The sequence below is a fragment of the Chroicocephalus ridibundus genome, chromosome 5 (genome assembly GCF_963924245.1).
Source record: "Chroicocephalus ridibundus chromosome 5, bChrRid1.1, whole genome shotgun sequence".
NCBI classification, from domain to species: domain Eukaryota; kingdom Metazoa; phylum Chordata; class Aves; order Charadriiformes; family Laridae; genus Chroicocephalus; species Chroicocephalus ridibundus.
The window spans coordinates 44955961-44978105 of record NC_086288.1 but is presented as its reverse complement, the minus strand read 5'-3'; the positions used below and the strand labels follow the sequence as shown (position 1 = coordinate 44978105).

The 22145-nt window shown below is 48.3% G+C and overlaps 1 protein-coding gene across 3 annotated transcripts; it reads right to left on the bottom strand.

Annotated features, from left to right (window-relative positions):
• Positions 1–10227: 10227 nt before the first annotated feature.
• On the bottom strand, positions 10228–22064 carry LOC134516612 (5-hydroxytryptamine receptor 7-like). 3 transcript variants are annotated; one of them, XM_063337000.1, is made up of 4 exons: positions 21973–22064; positions 21421–21544; positions 19255–19817; positions 10228–11935 (listed from the first exon to the last, which is right to left on the bottom strand). In XM_063337000.1, the coding sequence occupies exons 3-4, from the start codon at positions 19761–19763 to the stop codon at positions 11164–11166; spliced, it is 1281 nt and encodes a 426-aa protein (XP_063193070.1). In that variant the 5' UTR covers positions 19764–19817; positions 21421–21544; positions 21973–22064; the 3' UTR covers positions 10228–11163. The 3 variants fall into 3 exon arrangements, with proteins under 3 accessions (XP_063193070.1, XP_063193069.1, XP_063193068.1); XM_063336999.1 differs by lacking the exons at positions 21421–21544; positions 21973–22064 and adding an exon at positions 20777–20869; XM_063336998.1 differs by lacking the exons at positions 21421–21544; positions 21973–22064 and adding an exon at positions 20368–20545.
• Between the last annotated feature and the right edge of the window lie 81 nt (positions 22065–22145).

Here is a 22145-nt window from a genome sequence, read left to right as displayed (position 1 = left end):
TCAGCCCAAGATCTTGAGCTGGGCAGAGTTGAGGGGAAAGACCACGTGCTGGGGCAAAACTTTACCTGTGTATCTTCCAATACAGGTAGGAGGTGCATGCATAGGAGACCTAACTCTCTAGCTATATAATCTAGTGCACTATAATCTGTAATAATTATAATACTATTATTATATTATGCACACTATAGTGTAGTGCATCACCTTCATCCCAGATCTGACCCTCAAGAGTTTCCAACATGCACTGAAGCACTCACAATTTTCACATCAAGTTAAAGACTCGTCTTACTTCTCTCTACTTTTCTGTGCTAGAAATTGCAAGGTATCTAACCCATTTAGATGGGTGGTCTGATTTTAATGGTGTCACTGACACAGACGATGGCATTACTTGTATATGTGGGATTTCTGAGTCATCACCAGCCAATTATGCCAAGTGTTTTGCCCCAGCTTTCCAAGACAGCTACAGCTCTAGCTGTGGCAGAATTATACACAGGCATGACAGGATTCATCCTTTCAAATGCAGATACCTCCAATGTAGACATCTACTCTAAGCAAGTCCCTGTGGGCTCTCTTTATAGCGTGTAGAAAGAAATAGTCAGTTTAGGGTGCAATTCATCTCATCCACAGCAGACATCTACATTTGGCCAAGAAAAATCACTTCCTAACAGTGTTTATTTCTTCTCAGCAATGGCAATGGGAGCATTGTGTGACTACCTCAAACATAAGAAGGGATCCAAAATCAGGTGACATGAGCCCACCCGTTTCTCTGGTCTGTGGAGAATTTTAAATTGACCCTCAATGAAGAGAAGTGTTTTGGTGACTCTGGGTACCAGAGAAGCAAGTGGAGATAAGCTATGTGTCTTCATACTGCAAGGATTTGGGAATCCTTCATTGGTAGGGCCTGTGAAAAGTAAAAGAATCTAGTTCTCTAGCCAGTCAGGTTTGTATTCTTTTGAAGTATTTCCTGAAAGAAATTCAAGGAAATATCTAGCCTTTTATGTCTAAACACCATCCCCTATAAAGTTTAGATCCCAAAATGCCCTCCTGAGAACAAACTGTAGAAAGAGGAGTCTCCGTCGTGCTGTGCTGTGACCCAGAAGAAGAAAGGAAGTGCGGCCTCTTCAAAGAACTGCAGCTCATGCCCTTTAGCTGCTTTTTAGTCTGTTGAATTATTACTGCTATGCTAACAAAGCCCATTTTGATTGCCTTAATCGACTACCTAAATTCTGCAATATGGGAGTGAACTCAGCCACGAGAGCTCTGAGTTGAAGAGCAGCAGTTGATATCTGGGCAAGCCATGGTGTGAGAGGAGCTAACTCAGATGCACAACATGTGCGTGCCAATTCTTGCGTGGGGAGGTTGCCAGAAGAATATCTCCCCGGGCTTGACATGCCCTAAATATTGTCTTGCAAAATTATCCATCAGAGCACAGGCTGTTAAGGGTAGCAACCCACGTATGGCAGCGGCCATGCCCAAGAGTTGCTAGCCTTTAGATTTGAGCACGACCTTTTTTTGTCACAAATTGCAAAATATTATTGGAGTAGGGGGAGGCACAGTTCCCCTCCCCTTACCTCCTTTTGCAGCTCTGTTCGGTGATTTGGAAGACTAGGTGCTAGAATTCAAACCTAATAATGGGATTGTCTTGATGTATTGATTTAGTCTACATCTGATCGTTGTACTGCTTTATTCTTCTCTGGGCTCGGTAGTATTACTAGTAGTTCATCTTTGTTGACACATCATTCCTTGAAGCTTTTTTTAAAAAAAAAAATATTAGTGAGTTTCATAAAATATATGTGCTATATATAAAAAAAACCCCAAACAAACAGAGGTGGAAAGGTGCTACATCACACTGATTTTGAAAAACAACACATATCCTGAATTGCTATTTGCTTGGTTTTCTTTCCCTGATCTTTGGTTCTTGCAGCACTTTCTCACAGCAATATTTTTGCTTTCTCTGTTACATCTTTTCTACTCCTGCTAACATTTTTCCAGCCACAGATGCAACCCTAGATTAATTCTGAATGTTGCTTATTAGAAAACAACCTTACATTGTAAACTAGTGGGACAGGAAAAATCTGAATGAATATTTGGAGGGTCTTCAGGCTAAAATTTGATAGTGCCATGCATTTTCTGGTTAGGACCAGTTTTCAGAACTGCATTAGGTGCCCAAGAGAGAAATGCTCTTTTTTTCCAGCACTCTTTAATGTCTTTTAGTTCCTGTTGTTAAACTAAGGACTCATCATCATTAGACACTCCCAGTCAGTTTTCATTTAATTGCCAGTGGAAAAACATAAAGAAGTAAGTGAGGAAGAACAGCAAGACAAAACTTAGGAAATTTGTCTCCCAATGGGATTTGTAAGTAGCCTGTTATTTTTGACATCCAGACATATATATGGGTGGTGGGCAACAGAGTCTATAGCTACTGGGGAGAGATGCCTCTTTGGTGACTACCGGAAGCACGTTATTTTCCTCCTAAAGCAGCATGAGCAGGTCCTACAGAGACAGGTATTGCTTGTAACTATCTATTTCCCAGCTACTTTGAAGGCAATGGCATCCCTTGGTTTGATTCTGCAATCCCAAGCCCCAGGTTAATTGCTTTTAGTTTAATGACAGATTTATTTCTTTATATTGCTGCTGTGCAGATGCTACAGCCCTGGCTTTATGATGCCGAGGTCTGGCAGCCTTGAAGACTCGGACGGTGTCAGTACCCATCTTCTCCCAACAGTCTTCCACCATACCAGGAGGACGTTACATGCTGGCCTGGCACCGAGAGCTGACAGAGCCCCAAATCTGATCCAAAGTGCTGTTTGAGTTATTTCCCCATGAACTGTTGTGTTAGCAGGCCCATGGAGACCATGCACAGGTGGGGCAGGAAGGGTGGGTGACATGTCGGTAGTCCCCAGGGTGCTGGGTATTCGGGCTGCACACGAGGAACAATGTGTCTGCAGACACCGTTGAACACGCCAGTCTGTTCGCACGATGGATTTGTTCTTGCTAAAGGCTGTTGGCATTCTGATGTCTTTTGAAGATATAACAGAGAAGCGAGTCCTGAGAAGTGACAGCGCTAAACTCTGATTAATGTCTCCAAGGAGCTAGATAGTCAACCAGAACCATTTTCTTTAAGCTGCATCAATTTCCATATGTAGCTCAGATCTATTTATTTTTTTTGACAATGCTGTAGAAATGTGGTGTTTGGAAAGAGCATGGTTTGTTATAAGGAATGTTTCTCCTTCGGCCTTTAAGAAGAGATGAAAAAGATCTCCCAAAGCTCTGTTTAAAGATCCCAGGATATTAATTTTCATAGTAATTAAAAGGTGATTGTCCCACACGCTCCCATGCAATTCATATGTGAGGGTTCAGGTCCTAAGCTAGGAGGTCTGCACACAGTCTTGGGATGGGAAGAAGCATGGCAATGTGAAGTTAAAGACTGGTGGAAACCACAGGTATCCCCCATGCAGCCATGCTAGGATCTTGCAGAACCGTACTTAAAATCTGTTATTACTTCTCATTTAGGGACACCATCTTCTAGAGATGTGACTGCAGTTCATCCTGGTATGTTCACACCAAGCACGTGATATAAGCTGCCCAAAAGCTTTAGTCTCCGAGTTAAATGACCCAAGCATTTCACAATCTAAAAATGTACCTTTGGTGTTCAGATTGTCTGCATTCAAACAGAAAGATCACAGGCTTCGAGCAGAGTCCTCGTGAGCTGTGCTAATGATTTACAAGCACAGGACTGTGTTAACGTACTCTCACCAAGTGTCTGTCATTTGGCAGCTCTCTTCCTCCCTCTTTTCCGAGCTGCTGTGTTAACAGACTGTTGACCATGTTTGAAGGGTCAGAGATGTGAAGCTAAGGGTGTCAGAGAAGCTGAAAAAGTGGATCCAAATAACACAGTTTTTATACAGCATTTCTCATCACCTGGAAAGAGTTAATTTTCATCGTCTCTTGCATGGGCTGGAGCAAGTATTGCAAGTTTCCAGCCATCTACACACACATCACACACACACATTGCAGCCTAGGAAGATTTTGCTTTTTTTTTAATCGCTAGAGCAGCTTTTTGGCAAGTTGTGCAGCAGCAGACGGGTCCCGCTGCTGCTGCCCAAGGTCCATGTGCTCGGCGGGGGGAGCAGGAAAATGGACAGTGTGCGGAGGCCGCCCAGATGTGAACCTGAGTGTAACTGAAATAACCCGGCATGTGGATGCTTTGGAGGGGGGCAGGTTCAAGGCTCAGACTCAGCACTTTGATGCTGAAACACAGCAGGGTTAGCGTGTAAATCCTGGGGGCTGAGCTAGCTGTAGTGGTAGGAATATACCTGTCAGTGACCATGCCTCTGGGATGGCTGTTCTTGCTACCAAGCCATGTTTTCCTCCAGCAGTCAAAGGATGTGGGACTCAACCAAGTTTACGAATGTTGCCCTCCACCAGGTTGGATGCCAGACCTTCTGTTAGTGGGGGCTGCAGAGAGGTCCTCTTCCACCTAGACTGGGAGACCATGCCATGTTACACGTCCACCTTCTCCATGTCCCGTGCCCGGGGACCCTATTCATGTCCATCACCAGCGAATCCTACCCTGGTCCAATTGCCACTACCTATGAGCTGTTCCTTGCACCCTGGGGTCAGCTGCTTTCATGAGACCTCTTGGGTTCACATGTTCCATCACAGAGCCACAAGACCCTTCCTGGGGTTACTTTTCCACAGGAAATGCTGCCTTTTCACCCTTTTTTTTTTTTTTTTTTTTTTTTTTTTTTAAGATAGCTATGGTACGCTTGTCACAGGGAAGTGGATATCTCAAGGCGGAAATGTGGAAACAACCCAGATGGGAGTTTTTGTGTATTGTAAACGACTGCCCACCTGGATGACCAAGGGGTCAAGTCCAAGGTTCATCCAGGAAGAAGTATTGATGCAACCAAAGAGAGCTAAAGAAAACTGTGTTTGCAAGATATGTTCTGTTTCCCTCAGAATAAAACGTTTGTACAACATCATCTTTCAACTCCCACTTCTTGATTTCTTCCAAAATTGTATGTTCTGTGTGAAAGATCTTGTGGTTGTTAAAATAAAAGTTGAACTGTATAAAAGAATCTGCTTCCTTCCCTGTGTGCCAGTGCTGAGAAGGGCTGGAAATAGCCACTTGTTGCCTTAATTATGTGTCACAAGATGACTTCATAGCAGTGGCTTTCCCATTCATTTCTTGTTACTGGGGCTTTGCTTAAGCTCTATCTCAGAGTGATGCACCGGGTGAAGAAAAGGAATAAAGTCAGGTGACTGAAGATCTTGCATGGTGAATATGAAATATGTACAGATTAAGACGGCAATAAAAAAACAAAGGAAAACCATTTCTTAAATAGGAACACAGGTGGGAAGTGTCATGTGGCTGACTTTTAGTTTTATTAGACTTTCAACTTAAATGCTACTAGGAGAAGGCTCAAAGTAGAAAGAGCTTTTTCACATGGTGAGTAGGAGATCTGTAGATTGTCTTGCCAAAGAATAGGGATGATAAATTTTAATATGTGTTTGAGTGGAAGACTAGGCAAATCATCCAATTCATAGAATAATTAGGTTGGAAGGGAAACCTGGAGGTCTCTGGCCCAATGTCGTGTTCAAAGCAAAGATAGCTTCAGAGGTAGATCAGTTCTCTCAAGACCTGATCCAGCTGAGGTTTGAAGAAGAAGATTTCCCCCACCTCTCTGGGTGAATCTGCCTCTATCTTCCCCGTAATCCCCCTTAAGGTAGTGGCTGGCCACAATCAGCCCTCCCCTTTGCCTTCTCCTTGCCAGGCTCAGCAGTGACCTGGGCACCACATCCTGTTCTTCCAGGTGCCCCAGCCTGGGCTGTTACACGTGGTTATGTGGTCCCAGATGCGAGATTTGATATTTGTCTGTAGAAAAGCAGGAGGTTACACTGAGGCTTGCACAGAAACCATGTCTAAACAGGGAATTTCCTGTTCTGTTCCAGGGAAAAGTTGCTGGATACTTTGAAAGCAGTGGAGGGTGGGATGGCATATGATCCAGACTGTCCTTGTTCTACTGTTCCTCCCAAGGCATCTCCTTACATCTACTGTTGGAGAGTGACTCATAGGCTGGATAGAGTTTTCATTTCAAAGAGAAGAATATGGCAGAGGTCTACAAAACCATAACTGGTCCAGAGAGGGTGAATAGGAATGATCACTCATTCTCCTTCCTAATGCAAAGATTAGCCAGTGTTTAGTGAGCTCAGCAGATGGCAGGTTCAAAATGAATGAAAGGAGATAGTTCTTTACCTGAAAAGTAATTAAATTGTGGAACTTACTGCCTCCGGGTGGCAGAGTGGGAAAAAAATAAATAGGTTAGAAGAAAAGCACCCATTGGAGGTTATGAAACACTACAAGAACGTTTCTGGCTCAGCAAGTTGCTCAACCTTTAATTGCTGGGACAAGGAAGGATGCACAAGAGCTACCACAAGAGGTTTGCTGGTCTGTTTCTGTAAGAGTCCACCACTGGTCTCTGCTCGAGACAGGATCCCGGGCTAGATCAGCTTCCAGACTGACGTGATACAGCTGTCTTAACATTACATTATCATCACGAGGTGGTAGAGATGGCAGGACCTGAGTGGACATGAAGAACGTGGTGGGTTTGCTGAGCTGTCCGTGCAAATCCCGGGCACTCGTCTCTCTCGGCCAAACCCATCCACATAGTGCTGACTCCAGAGGGTGGGGAGGTTTCATGCTCTTTGGGAAGAGACACACAGGCTTTTACTGCCTTGGGCTTTTCATTACATCTCTAGCTGATCTCGCCTGGCTTTGTTCAACATCATTATCAAAAACTTCCAAACCCCAGCTGGGGCAGCCTTAGGGCTTTGTCAAAACTGTCTTTTCTCCCCAGATTGCTGCTGCCTGTGTTTCTGTATGTATTTCCCTTGCATGTGGAGTGGAATAAAAAGCTGACTTGAGACCTACTCGTTTTATGCCTGAATTACTTCGATTTTCTCTGCCCGAGGCTCCTCATTCTTTTCCACTGTGTTGCTGCTATTCTGCTGGGACCCTCTCATTGCCCATTAAGGTTTCTCTTGTCCTCCTAAACTGATGCTTTTCTCCATGAGCTCAGATTTTTGCCTAAACATGGACTCCTACAGAGCTAATTTCTCTTAAATCTCACATAGTTTGGTTAGGCACATGCTTGCTCACCAAAATCAGTTTGAAAATGGTTCAGATTTATTTTAAGCCTCTTTTTTTTTTTTTTTTTAGATGCCAAATGCGTTGATTCCTGTCTGATTAAGCAAAAACCAAAAGAAAACCACAGTGTATTTTCAGCATGATTTAGCGACTCATCTACAAGGATCTTGACATTGCTTAACTAAATGACTGGTGCTCACTCGTGTGTGGAAAAGGCCTTGGTGTCTTTGGATGCACATTATTAAGGTTAAATAACCTAAACACAATTTAATCTTGGAGAGTTGAAAAGCAAAAGTTTATGCTGATGTCTCACAGCTTGAGACAATAACTACCGGAAAAATTGGGCAAGCTACCTTATTATTTTTTTGAGCAAAATATTTTGTTTCAGTGAAGCTACCATGTTGAAATGTTTTTGGATGCAAACGTTTGGAATTGTATTTGGGAACGAGGCTTGTCTTTTAAACGCAACTACAACTTAAAACAAAAATACAAGGAAAAAAAAAAGATTATCAGGTAAGCCTTGAGTGAAACAAAACATTCAATTCCAAGTCAAAGAAAACACTAATTTTTAAGACAAATGAACCATTTTGCTTGATTCCTTACTTAGAAGAAATTTGGGGTTTGGATCATCCAGAATCATATTCTTTCCCCTACTCTTTTTTTTTCTGGAAGAACCATCAAGCCAGAAAAAACAGTATTCGCCTGACTATTTGTTTAGAATGCTTAAACACTGTTTGATAGCTCTTCTGCAGGATACTTTTAAGCAGTGCGAGAAATACCATCAGAATAGAGATGTTTAGTGGAATTAAACAAGATTATGAATTTTGAAGGCAGTTTAAGAACCCGTAATACAGAAAATAAGTAAAACCATGCCACTATGACCTTAGGCATATGAATATACCGCAGCAGAACAAACCAGACTCTTCTTTATGTGCTGAATATGAAATGGGCTGTCTCGGGGCTTTCACATCCTGATGAGGCAGGCTAAATTAGCAGCTGGTTAGTTTTAATCCAGACAGCTGTGTCAAAAGGGCACCGTTAGCTCCATGGCAGGGAAGGAGCTGAGGGAGCTCGGGGAGGAATTTGGACCCTGCAGCAAATTCATATCCTCGTGACAGGCCAGACCCAGTGACCAGCTGCGGCTAAAATGTTGTGACAGAGGAGACGATGGCCCAAAGTGTTTTCTGGGAGGAAAGGACTTGTTTTTGACAAGCAGGTCCTGAGATGGGCGGTCAGACTGTGCCCTAGAGATGTGGTGCGTGGGGACTTACTGTATGGGCTTGGAAGAAGAAGAAGCATCACAAGATGTTGCAGCCAAGCTGGGGAAGGGTGATGAGGAGCAAGCGCACGAAGGTGAACATAGAATCATAAAATGGTTAGACCTGGAAGGGACCTTAAAGATTACCTTGTTCCACCCTGCCCCCCACCATGGGCAGGGACATCTCCCACTAGACCAGGTTGCTCAAAGTCCCATCCAACCTGGCCTTGAACACTTCCAGGGATGGGGCATCCACAACTTTTAGGATAAATATGTTCCAGTGTCTCACCACCCTCAGAGTAAAGAATTTCTTCCTAATACCTAATCTAAATCTACCCCCTTCTAGTTTAAAACCATTGTCCCTCATCCTATCACTACACTTCCTGATGAAGAGTCCCTCCCCATCTTTTCTGTGGGTCCCCTTTAGGTACTGGAAGGCTGCTATAAGGTCTTCCTGGAGCCTGGAGCCACCAAGGGAAAGTAGAGAGGTTGTGGTAAGGTTTAGCACCAGTTTACGTGGCAGCAATGTGAAAGCAAGAGAATGAGGGTTTGCTCATGCCTTCTCCTGCCTCATTGCATTGGTGGGGTCTCTGGTTTGCGGAATGCAAGGCCGCTCGGATTTCCCTGGGCAATAGCATCCATCTTTGGCAGAGCAGTGGAGGACAGGTCCTTACTGCTGGCACGCATCCTAGGCATTTCAGTGAGTCTGGATTTTGTTTTCAGCCTGGACAAGAATATATGACTTTAGAGGTGCACAGCAGCCTCTGAGCAGTAGACGCTTGGGACCGAATGTGGTTGCAAGGCACGCAATGCTCTGCCTTCAGCAGACAGTGAGGTACTGTCACAGAGGGCACAGGTGGCCTTGCACAAACCTGACACCAACATACAACTGTAGGTAGCAAACCATGGGAGATGGATAGAAAGCTGTTAACCATCCTAACAGAATCACTCACCACTCTCCAAAGAGCTCCTGAGTGGGACGGCAGGTGAAGCAGGGCTCCAGCTAAACCTGTAGGATCTCTCCTGACTAGGTCCTCCTTCAAAACTCTTTACTGTCTGATCTTTAAACATTTCCCATTGGAGATCTATATAACAGCTACAACAACCTTGCCTGCTCCTGTGTGAAATTCTGGCTCTGGCTGTGAGGACGCAAGCTTGGAGAACATCTGGACACACTGTTGTTCTTGTGCCCAGCCTCTCAGTCCTTTGGGACATTCACAGTGGGCTCGAACCATTGTCCCTGCTGTGAATCACCAGTCTAAACTGGAGACCCTCTTGGGCATCTATAGAAAAAGCAGGTATAAAAAGACATAGGAGAGAAATATCTATTAAAAAGAGGGGAAATGAGACCACAAAAGTTTTCACAGGAGAGATCTTGATTACTAAGCCAAACCATGCCAGCAGTCAGCCAAAACATCCAACAGCCAAATCATGGAGTACCGCATGGTGTTGCAAGAGATGGGACTGCCAGCACTCAGGCACTCTTGCTTGGTGAAGAAAATCTGTAATGGAGGGAGCGCTAGAAACCCTTTTCCCGAGCCTCTGAACAGTCTGGCTTTGACAAAAGAACCCAGATAGGAGACACTTAAACAACTGACCCCATGGAGCAGACATCACCTACAAATGGGCAAGGGTTTGTGGGGCTGCAAAGCAAAGCTGGTGCAACAAGGTTGGTCAAGAGCAAAGAGGACTTCAGGAAGACAAGTCCCACCACCACATAAAAGTAAAGAGACACTTTCAAGTCAACGTGACCAATGAATCTACACCAAAATGAGGAAACCAGACTCTTTTTTTTTTATATATAAAAAAAGGATATGTCATTTAGTGTGTTTTTTCAAGCTTGCTGGACATCATACTGAAGCACTGTAAAGCTGTCAGAGAAATTAAATACTTTTTTCTGTTATCAACCAAAGCGTGCTTTTATGGAGTCAATTAGCCACGAACTATGAACACACATCACTTGTCTGAGAATGAATTACAGTACAACCCAATAAGCATAACTGTCTTTGCTCACTGGCCATTGCCCTCATGAGGAGGCCGTTGGACTTTCCTATCCATCCATAAAGGAAACTTCGTGTCCATTTGTGTTTCGTTCTGTGAGCGTGCCTCTTTCAAGTGCTGCAGTGCTACAGTGTGAGGGGAAATGGGGTCATTGGTATTACTGCTCTGACGTGCAAACCCAGACACGAGCTCAGTGTGTAAAATGCAATTACATTGGTGGAAAGAGTTCGTATAAGCTGGGATGGCATGAGTGCTTGGATTTATAACGGAGCCTATAGCTGCTGTCATATTTGATAGAGAAGTGTAGCCATCATTGTCTTTACATAGCATATCGTGTGCCCTCCACAGACCTTAGAGCCCTTTTGGAAGGTGGAGGGCCACAGTCTTACCAAGTTTTTAGGGTTTTTTGTTGTTAGTTGGTTGGGAGGGTTGCTTTTTCTTTTTCTTTTTTTTTTAACAGAGAGGGAAACTGAGGCACAGAAAGGTGGTGTGACTTGCCCACAGTCGGTGGTAGACCTTGAACCCACCAGGTCTTGCTGATGACTTCTCAGCTCCCACCTAGGACATGGTGAGAAGGAAGGGCTGCCCTCTTGTTCCCAAGGCGAGGAGAACCGCAGCTCCTCCTGGGGTGAGGGGAAGGGATGTCACTCTCAGTGTCTGGCAGGGGGACAATGGCACGCATGGTTTCTGCCAGCCCTGAGAGGCCAGGAACCTGAAATGGAGAGGCAGGAGTTCGTTGGTCAGGCACTGAGTGGCTCTACAGGATGCATTCGTGCCTCTCTGTGGCTTTCAGAGCCTCGTGCATGCTGGCGGCGGAGAGCCTCCTGTTGATGTTCCTGTACCTGCACCTCAGGAGGTTCCAGAAAGTAGTCCTCAAGTCTCGGTTAAAGAAAGCATAAATCAAAGGGTTGATGAGGGAGTTGGTGTATCCCAGCCAGAGCAGAGTCCTCTCCAGCCGCAGGGGCATGCAGCTGCAGCGAATGCCGCAGATGAAAGGCCGAGCTGTTGACATCAGGAAGAACGGCAGCCAGCAAAACGTGAACGCCCCCACAATAATGCCGAGGGTCCTGGCTGCTTTCTGCTCACGTTTGAAGATGGAAATATTCTTTCGGTCTTGCCGGAGCAGTTTGGAGAGCGTAGCGCACTCCTCCACTGCTTTGGTACGCTTGGAGCTGTGGTGGCTCCGGCTGGAGGCCTCCAGGCAGTAGACGCCCTCCTCTTCGTAGTGCTTGGGTAAGTTCATGAAGCGGTGCTTCTCGGCACTGACCTTGGCAGCTTTGTAGATCCGGATGTACATGACGAGCATGACTGCCATGGGGATGTAGAAGGCAACCCCCGTGGAGTAGACTGTGTACCCAAAGTCCTGGCTGATGAGACAGACTCTTTCCACGGTGACATTCTTGGCCCAGCCAAAAAGAGGAGGAAGGGTGATGGAGGCAGACAGGAGCCAAACAATGAAGACCATCTTGGCCATCAGCTTCCCATTTTGTCTTACAGGGTACGTCAGCGGCCGAGTAATCCCCAGATACCTAGAAAAAAAGAAGAGTTGCAAAGGGTTAGGAGGGTTGCAAGGCGTGAATGCTGTTGGGTGGTGTTCATTCCTAACCAGCTGTTAATACTCCGTCACAGGAGAGTTTCAGCCCTGGAAGTGGGACACAAGAAAGGACTTTTCCCCAAATGAAGATGTTCCCAGGGACATGCAGCTGCAGGGTCTCCTGTGAAATGCATTTCACACCCCCTCAGCTCTCTTGCCTGAACGCCCTGTGTCCGCTATTCCCCACTGCTGTTTTGCAACCACCCCATGCATGATGTCATTTAACAGCCGAGTGCAGTCCAGGCTCCACATGGTTTCCTTGGGAATAAAGATGTTTACAAAAGCTTAGTTTTCCACCAGAACTCGTTTGTACAGAGAGCATGGAACAGCTTCCAGCCATGGCATGTAACTCACTCCAGACTGTCGTCTTCCCCCTCCCAGGGAAACACTCAGGAGTGGGATGAGCGATCCACAGAGTAATACTTGCACCAGGTTATGTCTGGACTGACACCAGATGAAATGAATAGATTCATACCAGTGTTTAATGGGAAGTGAAAAGGACACCTTTCTCTTGTTTGTCCAGGCAACTTGGGGATTTGGGGAAGAAATACAACCTGCAACTGAGATGTCCCTCTGGCAGTGTGACAGAAGGAGCAATCTTGCTTTTGGGAAGACTTATGGATGTGTCTGGATGGGCACAGAAAGCAAAGCTAGTGATCAGGGGATGGTCTGCGGTGCAAGACTGACAGCTGTTGACTCACAGCTTCTTTCAGCTGATGGACTGTGTGTTTGCGTCTTGCCGCACTGGCACCCGTGGGAGACACCACTGTCAGCAGCACACCCCGTCGCTCCCCTTTCCATCCAGACTGAAATACCGGGACAAACCTACAGGTTCCCACAACGTTTACGGGAGATGGCCTCTAGAAACCAAGACAGGAGTAAATGCCAGTTGCAAACAGCTGGAACAGTCTGCTCCCTTGCATGGCCCGTAGCTCCTACAGTGGCGGTGTCCAGCCCTCCCTGGAGAGTAAAATGAGAGGAGCTCTGAGGAGAAGATCCCAAAAGCCTGTGGTGATCCGTAGATTCACAAGTGCCGATGCCTGAAGTTAGGAGTTACCTTGTTAGCTTGACTGAAAAGAGATGGAGACTGTATCACCCATCAGCTCCTGCTTGGGCTACGGGGTGTAATTTTGAACCATTCCTCATCTTGATTGAGAGGGTTCATGTGAGTAACAAATTGTGTCAACTGTTAGTTGGCAAATGTAAAGTAATAAATCCGTAGGGAGTTGGCCACTGACAGCCAATGTTCCCACTGGAAAACATCTGCCTGCTATCGAGTCTCAATCGGTCCAGCAAAAACCTCCAGCTGTTCTACGGATTTCTTTTATGTTACAGACTTTTTGATTCAAACCTGCCTGCTCTCAGGATTTTGTAGGCATTTTTAGGGAGGATCACATCACCTCTTAATTCTCTTGGATAAACTGTGCCAGTCCAAAGAGGCAGTGAGAACAGCACCGGTATGGATACTTTTTGCTGAAAGCTGTTCAAGGAAAGAACGGGCTTTTCTGCCGAAAGGACAATTTCTGCAGAGAATTTTACCTCTGTTGTATCATTATTCTTTCCCAACAATCAATCTCATTGTAAGTGTTAGGAGATTTTTCTTACCTTTTCCAGATCCTCCCCGAAGATTGGAAGAAGATGGAAATAAAAAAAATTATCCAATTCCTCCTCCCTTCCTCACTGCTAAATAAATTCAAAGCCCAAAGTATTCCCCCCTGACTCCCTGATAAAATGAATTTGAATTCATTCACCGAGTTATTCTTTTCCTGTTTTCCTCTGTATTTTCTTCAGCTCGCCTTAGTCACAAAAAACCAAGAGAAACTCTCCACAACCACCAATGCCGCTTGAATGCCCAGCAGCAGTACAGGCTGAAGGACGACATTCATGGATGCAAAGGCAACGCAACCTCTTGGGAATAGGCTTTTAACCCCATCTCCCCGTGGGGCTCTGTCTATGAAGGGGGAGACCCGGTGAGACAGAGATGGACAACAGGGTTGGTTCTGGTGCTGTGCTTCCAATACGTACCATTGACTCCTTCCTACCTGGGCTGAGCACAGCGGGAAGGGATGAGCCTTGCTGGAAGATCGGGACTAGATGATCTCCAGAGGCCCCTTCCAACCCTATGAGTCTATGATTCTATGACTCAGAGAGATGGGTGGGAGCAGGTTGGAGGGATGCTGCCAAATATCCCTCCTGCTGTAGGAAGGAGCTATGGAGGGAGAGAGGAATTGATATCCCCTAAGCTGCGAGAAAACCATGCCCTGCCGCTGCATCTCCAAAGTCAGCACCCAAAAATCTCTCCTCTGTGTATCCAAGCCAAGAACTTTGCAAACTAATATATGCTGTGTTGTGTGATATCCTTTATTATGCTATTATTGGGTTTTCTTTAGAAGCTGCTCCACTCGGGATTTGCTGAAACTTCAAGGAATTTACACGCTAGCCAAGCAAAATGCACAGTGACAAGATTCAAAAAGCAGGCAAATCTGACACGTTTCATCTGCGGGTGCCTTGTGCAGTTGCTGCTTGAGGAAATGGGGCTGTTTTTAGGTCTTTGCTTATAATTTTGATGAGAGCGGGAAGACGTCAAAATAGGCCAGCGTTTACAGCAGCGCGGGAGGTGAGATTGCACAGGCATGCAATGAAATTCAAGTCAAATTCTCTCGCTTTTAGTTTTTGTGTGCGTGTGTGTGTGTGTCTTGTTGTTAATCAAGTTTAGTAGTAACCAGCTAACAAAAGCCAAATCCCACAGCAGCCATTTACCGGAGGTTTGTGCGGCTTCGCAGGACCCCCACCGTGCAGAGCCGATTGTATAGTCGCCTGTTCCTTGTGCAATAAACTCCTTCTACGTCCTCGGTCCCACAGACGCCTGGGCAGCCCGAGCCCTGGCCGCGGGGTAGGAGACCTGCCCCAGGCTGGGCTCCACCATCAACCCCATGGATGGGCCAATTCAGCGCATTTGTTCTACACTCAGTGCTCATAATTGAATCTTTACGCCAGGGATTAAATAATAAAGAAAAGACAAACCTCTTCAGGGTGCCCCTGCCTCCATTCTGCAGCTGGCAAACTGGGAAAGGACAAATCTCCGCTCACACGGGTTGGTTGAGCCCAAATGAGCCCAGAATTGGGGTTCTCCAGACCCCACTGTTTTACCACAACCCTATGCCTCCTCTGGGCCAATTTAAGCTCCGTATCTTGTTTCCAGGCTGACACCATGCTGGCCCCATCCTGCTGAAGGAGAGGAAACCTCCAGGTGGAGGATGCAAAGGGCATCTGGAGGCTGCAGCTCCCCGTGGCTTCATCTGCCCATGCCCTAAGCCAGGGCTGGTGGGAGCATCCCAGGGACACCTTCCAGCTTGCAGGAGATATAATGCAGGGATCTACCTGGCCTGGGACATGTTTGGATGAAGGACAAAGGAAAGGCGATCCAGCAAAATGCTGTGCTGGTTTCATCCCACTGACTCTTTCGGGAGGCATCCTTTTTACTGAGGACGATGCCAAGTCAGAGCATATCATCTGATTTTGGGTAGAAAATACTTGCTAGGGAGATGGGAGAGCCCCAGCGGGGCTGCCAGGGAAATGGATGGAGACTTTCTCCTCCACTAGGGAAACCTGAAGTGATATGTGGGGTTTGGGGAGCTTCCTTTGTCAGCTGCTTAGCATTTTTATGGAGAGCTTCATCAAAAGCTGAACAGCCAAAAGGGTTTTTTTCGTTGCTGTTTTGTTTTTGGTTTGTGGCAATAAAGAATCTATAACATTGGCAGGCTTTTATGTAAGAAAAATGTAAGAAAAAGATGGATGTCTCCAGCATTTTTCTGTTTTGATTTAAAAGAAAATCAATCAAGCCCCCCTTCAGACAAGATTAGTTCTACCAGCTTCGATCAAGAGGCTTTTAGAAAGCGCTCTGCATTAACAATCAATAATAGCAGCCTACATTTTAATGGTACCCATCATCTTGGGCAAACCAAGCATATTTTATACCTAACCTAACCAAAATGTGGTTCTTCAGCCATCCGTAAAAATGCAACCTTCTCTTTGGCAGAAACAGGCAGCTGCCTAACCATGTCGACCAAGGTGGCATTCGGGACAGAACTAGAGGAGATATTTATATTTCTAAGAAGGACCCGTGCTGTTCCTCTTCTTGCAGGGCTTGCCATCGTCACTGGGGGAAATTTCAGTTAGTGCCTCACTGAGATGACCTACTGTTTCATCTCTTTTGGAGCATATGTTTCATCCTCTCTGCAAATTCAGCTATCCTTTTGCTTTAGCTTTGCAGTCGGCTTTGCTTTTGTACCAGCACAGAAGCTGAAAAGTGTGTTTTTGGAGATGTTTCCATCAGGATCCAAACCAAAAATCCTGCCCATCTGAAGGCCAGGAGGAGGTGGTGACCCAGGTGGGGTCCTGGATCCATTCTCTCCCTCAATCCACCTCCATCAACTACCTTGTGGGAGCAGCGAGGATGACGGCTTGATGTGGAGCAAGGATGACTTACAGGATGCTCAAGACACTACCCCAGGATAATTCACACATCTCACAGCCTGTTCCTGGGGATCCTCAGGGTAGAAAGCAGTGGGACAGTGCCCCAGTCACCTCCTCCTCCTTCATGCATCAGAGGACATCCTAATTATTCCCTTTCCCTCCTCAAGCTCCGGTATGTACTGTGCCCACCAGCCCCCCTGCACTCACAGCACGCCCTTCCTTCCACCCAGAGCCGAGGCGGGCACAGCCAGGACTGTCCACCCCCTTCCCTCTGCCCTGCCAGTCCTCCTTCTGCTCAAATTGCAGCCTTGGCTCTTTTTCTCTTTCCTGGATAGAAATGCAATTCCCCTCTCCCCCATCAGGCATTTGGGGGGTGGGGATGAAGGTCCGTGAGCAAACAGTGATGCTGCAGCTCAGCCGGGCTCCCAGCACACTGCGGTCCCCTTGCAAACACCCCCGAAGAACAAGCCCATGCCAGAAGACTCCCATTCTACGGCAGCCTCTTGTATCACAGGCTTTTCCTCCATCACCCTGCAGAGAGGTCTGAAGCACAGAAAGGTCAAGCTGTTGTCTAAAAACACCCAGCAACCTGCTCCCTCTGTTGTTTCTTTTGCTGCAGCTCCCCTTCCCTCTCCAACATCCAAAAAGGGAGGTGGGGTTTGCTCAGATGGCACCTGGAGATGTTGCAGCAGAGCTGAGTAGGTGCTTGAGAGCTGCGTGGGACCGTGTGCCTATGGGGTGGGGTGGTTTTCCCTCTCTGCAGCTCAGCGCTGGCAGCATGACTTTTGTTGCAAGGGCCTGAAGTTGCCCTGCACTTGGGCTCCTTGAAGCCCCACCAAGCCTGTCTGGGTGAGCCGGGCAGAGATGCTCCCCCAGAGAAGCGGGGGGGGTTGCTGGAGACAGAGGAAGTGTAGCCACGAGTGCCTCCAGCATCGCCCGGTTAGAAGAGATGCTCCCTGGCTGTGTGACCAGCGGGTGCACCTTAGAACAGCCTTGGGCCTGCTCCCATTTCAGCCAGGGATTGCAGTTACGCAGGTGCAGCTCCTGTCCGTCCTACGCTGAGCAGCTGCCTCCCCGCTGCCTTCCCTGTGGCCCTCAGCACCGCCCGGGATTCAGCCCCCCCATGCTGGCGTCCGCACCTCCCCAGTAACCTCCTGCCCGGTCCCTTTCCAGCAGGGAAAGACAAAACAACATCAAACGGAGGCACCTGCCTGCTCTGTGTCCTCGGATTTTGGTCTGCTCCCGGGAGCAGTGACACTGGGTGAGAGAGACGTGATGAACAAGTGGAATAAATTGCAATGATTTTTGTGAAAGGTCTCTCTTATTTGTCGGCATGTTTGGAAGAGTCTTTCAGGAAGAGAAGGGAAGGGAAATGGGAATGGAAGGGAAAAGGGAAGGTAAATTTTTAAAGCAAAGCCAATGTGATTAGTATGTAGCTGCTTACCGTGCTCCTTACTTATCAGAGGAAGCATTGACATATTTCATTACTGCATTTGATCTCTTCCCTCCAACAGACACAGACTTCCCTCAGCTCTGAATACACCTGCTTTTTATGAACAGAGTTTTTATTTAAAAAAAAAAAAAAAAAAAAAAAAAGAAGTTGAGAGCAGAGCCGGACCTTGCCATGCGGCCCGGGAGTGGTTTTGCCTTCTAACCAGCAGCGCTTGGCCGATGGGGGCCGTGGAGCCAAGGGCAGCTCGTGGGGGAGCAGGGGCTGGCTGGCAGCGAGGGCTTCAGAGCAGCGACTTGCTGCTTACTTGCCAGGGAATAATGCCAATCATCAGCAGCAGGATTTTCTATGTCCTTTCTGCTTCGTCACTTAGTTTCATACCTGGGGAGGGTGACCAGGGTGGTTGTATCGCAGTGACGGCCGGGACATGGGCACAGCACCTCCTGGGTAGCTGCCGGCACCGACACCGGCGCTGCCGATGCTGCGCAGTGCTCAGCCGAAGGCAAGCATCTCATCGGCTGTCTCCTTCCCTGAGCTGCTTATCACAAACCAGCCCGGCTCAGCAGTGCCGGCGTAAACCCCAAACCAGCCCCCCTGAGAAAGCCAGAGCGCGCGTCAGATCTGGATCCGGCCCACCAGCTTGTCAGCGCAATGTCCCTAATGACGCAGGCTGCTATAATTAGACCCATGGGGGTGCTGACTTGCCCGAGTCTTGCCAATTTGCCAGACGGGCTTAGCCTTTCCCTCCCGACCCCGGGTGTGGGTGTTGAAGCCAGTGAATCCTCACAAATGCCTGCACTGGGTTAAAGCAGGGGTGTCGGGGGCTTGGGATGGGGTGGGGGGAGTTGCCGACATCCTTAGCCGAGGCACAAGTCCAGGGAGCTGCAGAGCATCCCATAGGACTGGGCTCCAGAAACCCACAACCTGGATTTTCAAAGTCCATGTGGTGTTTTTTTGTGTCTTTTTGTTTTCTTTAATAATTTAACGGTCCAGCCTCCTTCCATGGAGAAGGTCGGGACATGGGTCTATCCTCTAGGCTCTGTTCCTCAGGCCCAGGAAGAACAACGTGAAACAGCTGCCTATAGAGGCGGAGGACTAAGCAAGTAGCTTAGCGAAGTTACTTGGGAAAGCACCTTAAGCCCAGCTCCTCCAAAGGAGCTGAGGCACCTAATTCATACAGAAAGCCCTCAGCCACCCCATGCACCTGGAAAATACACGCAGAAGCATTTATCCAACAAGGAACATTATTCTGGTGGGCTTCAACCTCCAGAAACACCCTCATATTTGACCCCACCTGAAAACATAGCAGGTGCCTTGTTCTCCCTTACCTGTCCACGCTGATGATGCACAAGGTCATGATAGAGGCGGTGCAACACATAACGTCCATGGCGATAAACACATTGCAAAATACCTTCCCAAAGAGCCACTCTCCCCCCACCAGGTCTGTGATGGTCACGAAGGGCATGACAGCAAAGGCCACCGACAGGTCGGCGGCTGCGAGGGACACCACCAGGTAGTTGGAGGGCTGCCGGAGCTTCTTGACGATGCACACAGAGATGATGACCAGACCGTTGCCGGCGATGGTCATGAGGATGATGATGGAGAGCACCACTCCGATGACAATCTTCTCAGTGTCCCCATAGAGCAAGATCTCCTCGCCACAGTCCGTCGCGTTGGTGAGGTTGGAGGACGGCACGTCTGGCTCGGCTGGGATGGAGGGTTCCTCAGTCATGAATGGATTCGGGAGCGATTTCTGAGCCGGGTGCTGCTGCTCTGCGTTCTCCACGAAGAGAAGATGGTGCTCCAGAAACCGCCTGGGGCTGGCCCTTAGCAACATGCTCTGAGCTCACCACAGCGGGCAACGGCACAAGTTTTCTCCCAGCAGTGACACCTCCAGTGACAAACCAGAACATTTTATCACAAACAGGCCCAGAAGATAAAATATGCCCCCCCTCCCCCAGCTCAATGCCTCCCAAAGCCACGGCTGGACGTCACATGCTCAGCAAGAAGCCGCGTCCCAAGTCTGCTTGAAGACACACAGGTTGCTGGAGGATGCTCGGAGAAACCTCGTCTCCACTTTTAAAGGAGCACAAGCTGCTCAGTCCTCCTGCAACGGCTGCCTGGTCGTCTGCGTGCTTTTCCGGAAGGACAGATAAAGGCAGCCGATCATAACTGCCCATGTTACGATGCATTACTGTCAGCCTGTGCTGCTGGTCTTGCACTTCTTCTGTGCACCCGCACACTTAAATCCCATGAAATTACATGCATATTCTTGTGCGTGTATATCGGAGATTACGTGCCAACACAAGTCACAGCCACAAATGCGTGCACAAACATTACCGGCTGTATCTCCTGCATGCCTTAACACACAAACTTCAAAGCTGTGACTGTAAATCCATGCGCATGGAATGTAATGACAACACGCGAGCGTAGATACCCACCGGGGCACGGTGCAGAGAGAGATACGGTGGGCAGTGAGAGCGTACCCATCGCATGCAGCATCCCCGGGGCACCACGGTCAGGCAGGTGAGGCTCAGGGCATCCCAGCCTGTGCCCGGAGCCGTGAGCATCACCACCACACGCATGAAAAAGGTCCACGGAGAGCAGCTACTGTGCTTCCACCGCCAGCTATTCAACCCGGTAAGTATTTCCCAGCCACCGACAGGGAAACTTTAGGGCAGGGCTCACCCCTCTGCAGGGCTCCAAGCACCACGCACAACCTGCAGCCTCCTTTTTTTCTTTAAAAGCCCCTTTTCCCCTTAAATTAAAGCAGGATTGCAACCCCTCTCCCCATCTTTGCAGCTCCCCCCCCCCCACCTCAGGCAGGGGTGATGGGGGTCCCGGAGTTACCTGTGCCGAGGGGGTGAGACATCCTCCAGGCGAGCCCCTGCGAGCTCCGGGCAGGCGAGAAAGCAAAGAGCCACCCCCGGAGCATCCTTCTCCCCTCCCCGCCTCGCCGGTCCCTCCTACCGCCCTCCCCTCGCCTCTCCCCGGGCAGGGACCCAGATGGTCCCCGCCTGCCTCTGAGCCCCAGGGAGGAGCAAAGGCCGGGGGAAGGGGGATCCAAGCCGGGTCCTGCAGCGATGGGTGGTGGTGGAGCGAGGGGGGGACGACGCGACATGCGAGGACCTCGAGGGAAAGGCTGGAAGTTGGGAAGATGCCCCTGGACGCGGTCCTGCAGCGCAGCGCGGCAGGCGCAGGAGGAGCGGATTGAAGCCCGGCAATCCGGGGACAGAGCAGGGGTACGGAGAGAGGCGATTTCCAAAACCCTTCCCCATCATTTATTTATTTATTTATTTATTTATTTAAATTAATTTTTCAGGAGAGGGTTTCTTTCCCTGGTCCGTGCATTTTTCCACCCCTCCTGCTTTTAGGAGGTCCCGTATTCATTCAGCTCCCTGCTAAAGGGCAGCAAACAGCCAGGGAGAGGCAGACCCCTAAAGACAAGCCTTTCCCTTACCCCAGTAAAATCGCAAAAGGGAGAATAAACAAACCAGGCAAGGGCATGCAGAGATCCACATCCATTTCCCTCTCTGAGAAATCTTTCACTGGCGCTTTGGTGCTGGGATCGCTCCGATGCTTCAACCATGGCATCAGACAGCTACTGTTCCCTCCTCCCTGGGCAAAAGAAGCAGAGCAGAGTCATCTCCTGCATTGGTCACTCCTAAAGGCAGTTCCCCTGGGAGCTCAGCCCGTCTGCTGCCTCCCCAGGGTTGGGGGGACGACAGTGTGGGGCTTCTCCCCTTGCAAAGGCTCCATCCATCACCCCTTGGGGTGATGGGTGTCCAGCTAGGAGAGGTGCAGACGGGTGGTTTTGGAGCAGTTTCCAGGCTCAGAAAGTGTTTCTTGCTGCCTTGCCCTATACTAAGCACTTCAGGAGTGAGACGGGCGCCTCCATCCCTGGTGCCACCAGCTCCCTTGCCCATGCCGGGGCTGTGCAAACACCCTGGCACCCTCCAGCCTTCCCGGGAACAGCACAGAGGGCTGATTATGAAAAAAACACCTTATTATGGACAAAATCCCTGAGATGCAGAGCACTGCATTACCTTGGGTCAGAGCCGGCACCAGCCCCAAGAGATTTTTGGGGCAGATGTTGCCTGCAAAAGCACATCTGTAAGGAAAGTGCCGGTGAGTTAAAACAGGGCTGTTAAGGCTGTACTTAACACGAGGGTTTCTCCTTTGCTGCTCAAGCATCACAGCGTGTGTGGGAGGCTGGCGA

Excerpts from the sequence above, each read along its gene's own strand:
- LOC134516612 (XM_063337000.1), bottom strand. The coding sequence starts at position 19,763 with ATGTTGCTAAGGGCCAGCCCCAGGCGGTTTCTGGAGCACCATCTTCTC. Across the intron at positions 11,936-19,254 it reads TGCATCATCAGCGTGGACAG|GTATCTGGGGATTACTCGGC; the intron begins GTAAGGGAGAAC and ends CTTTTTTTCTAG.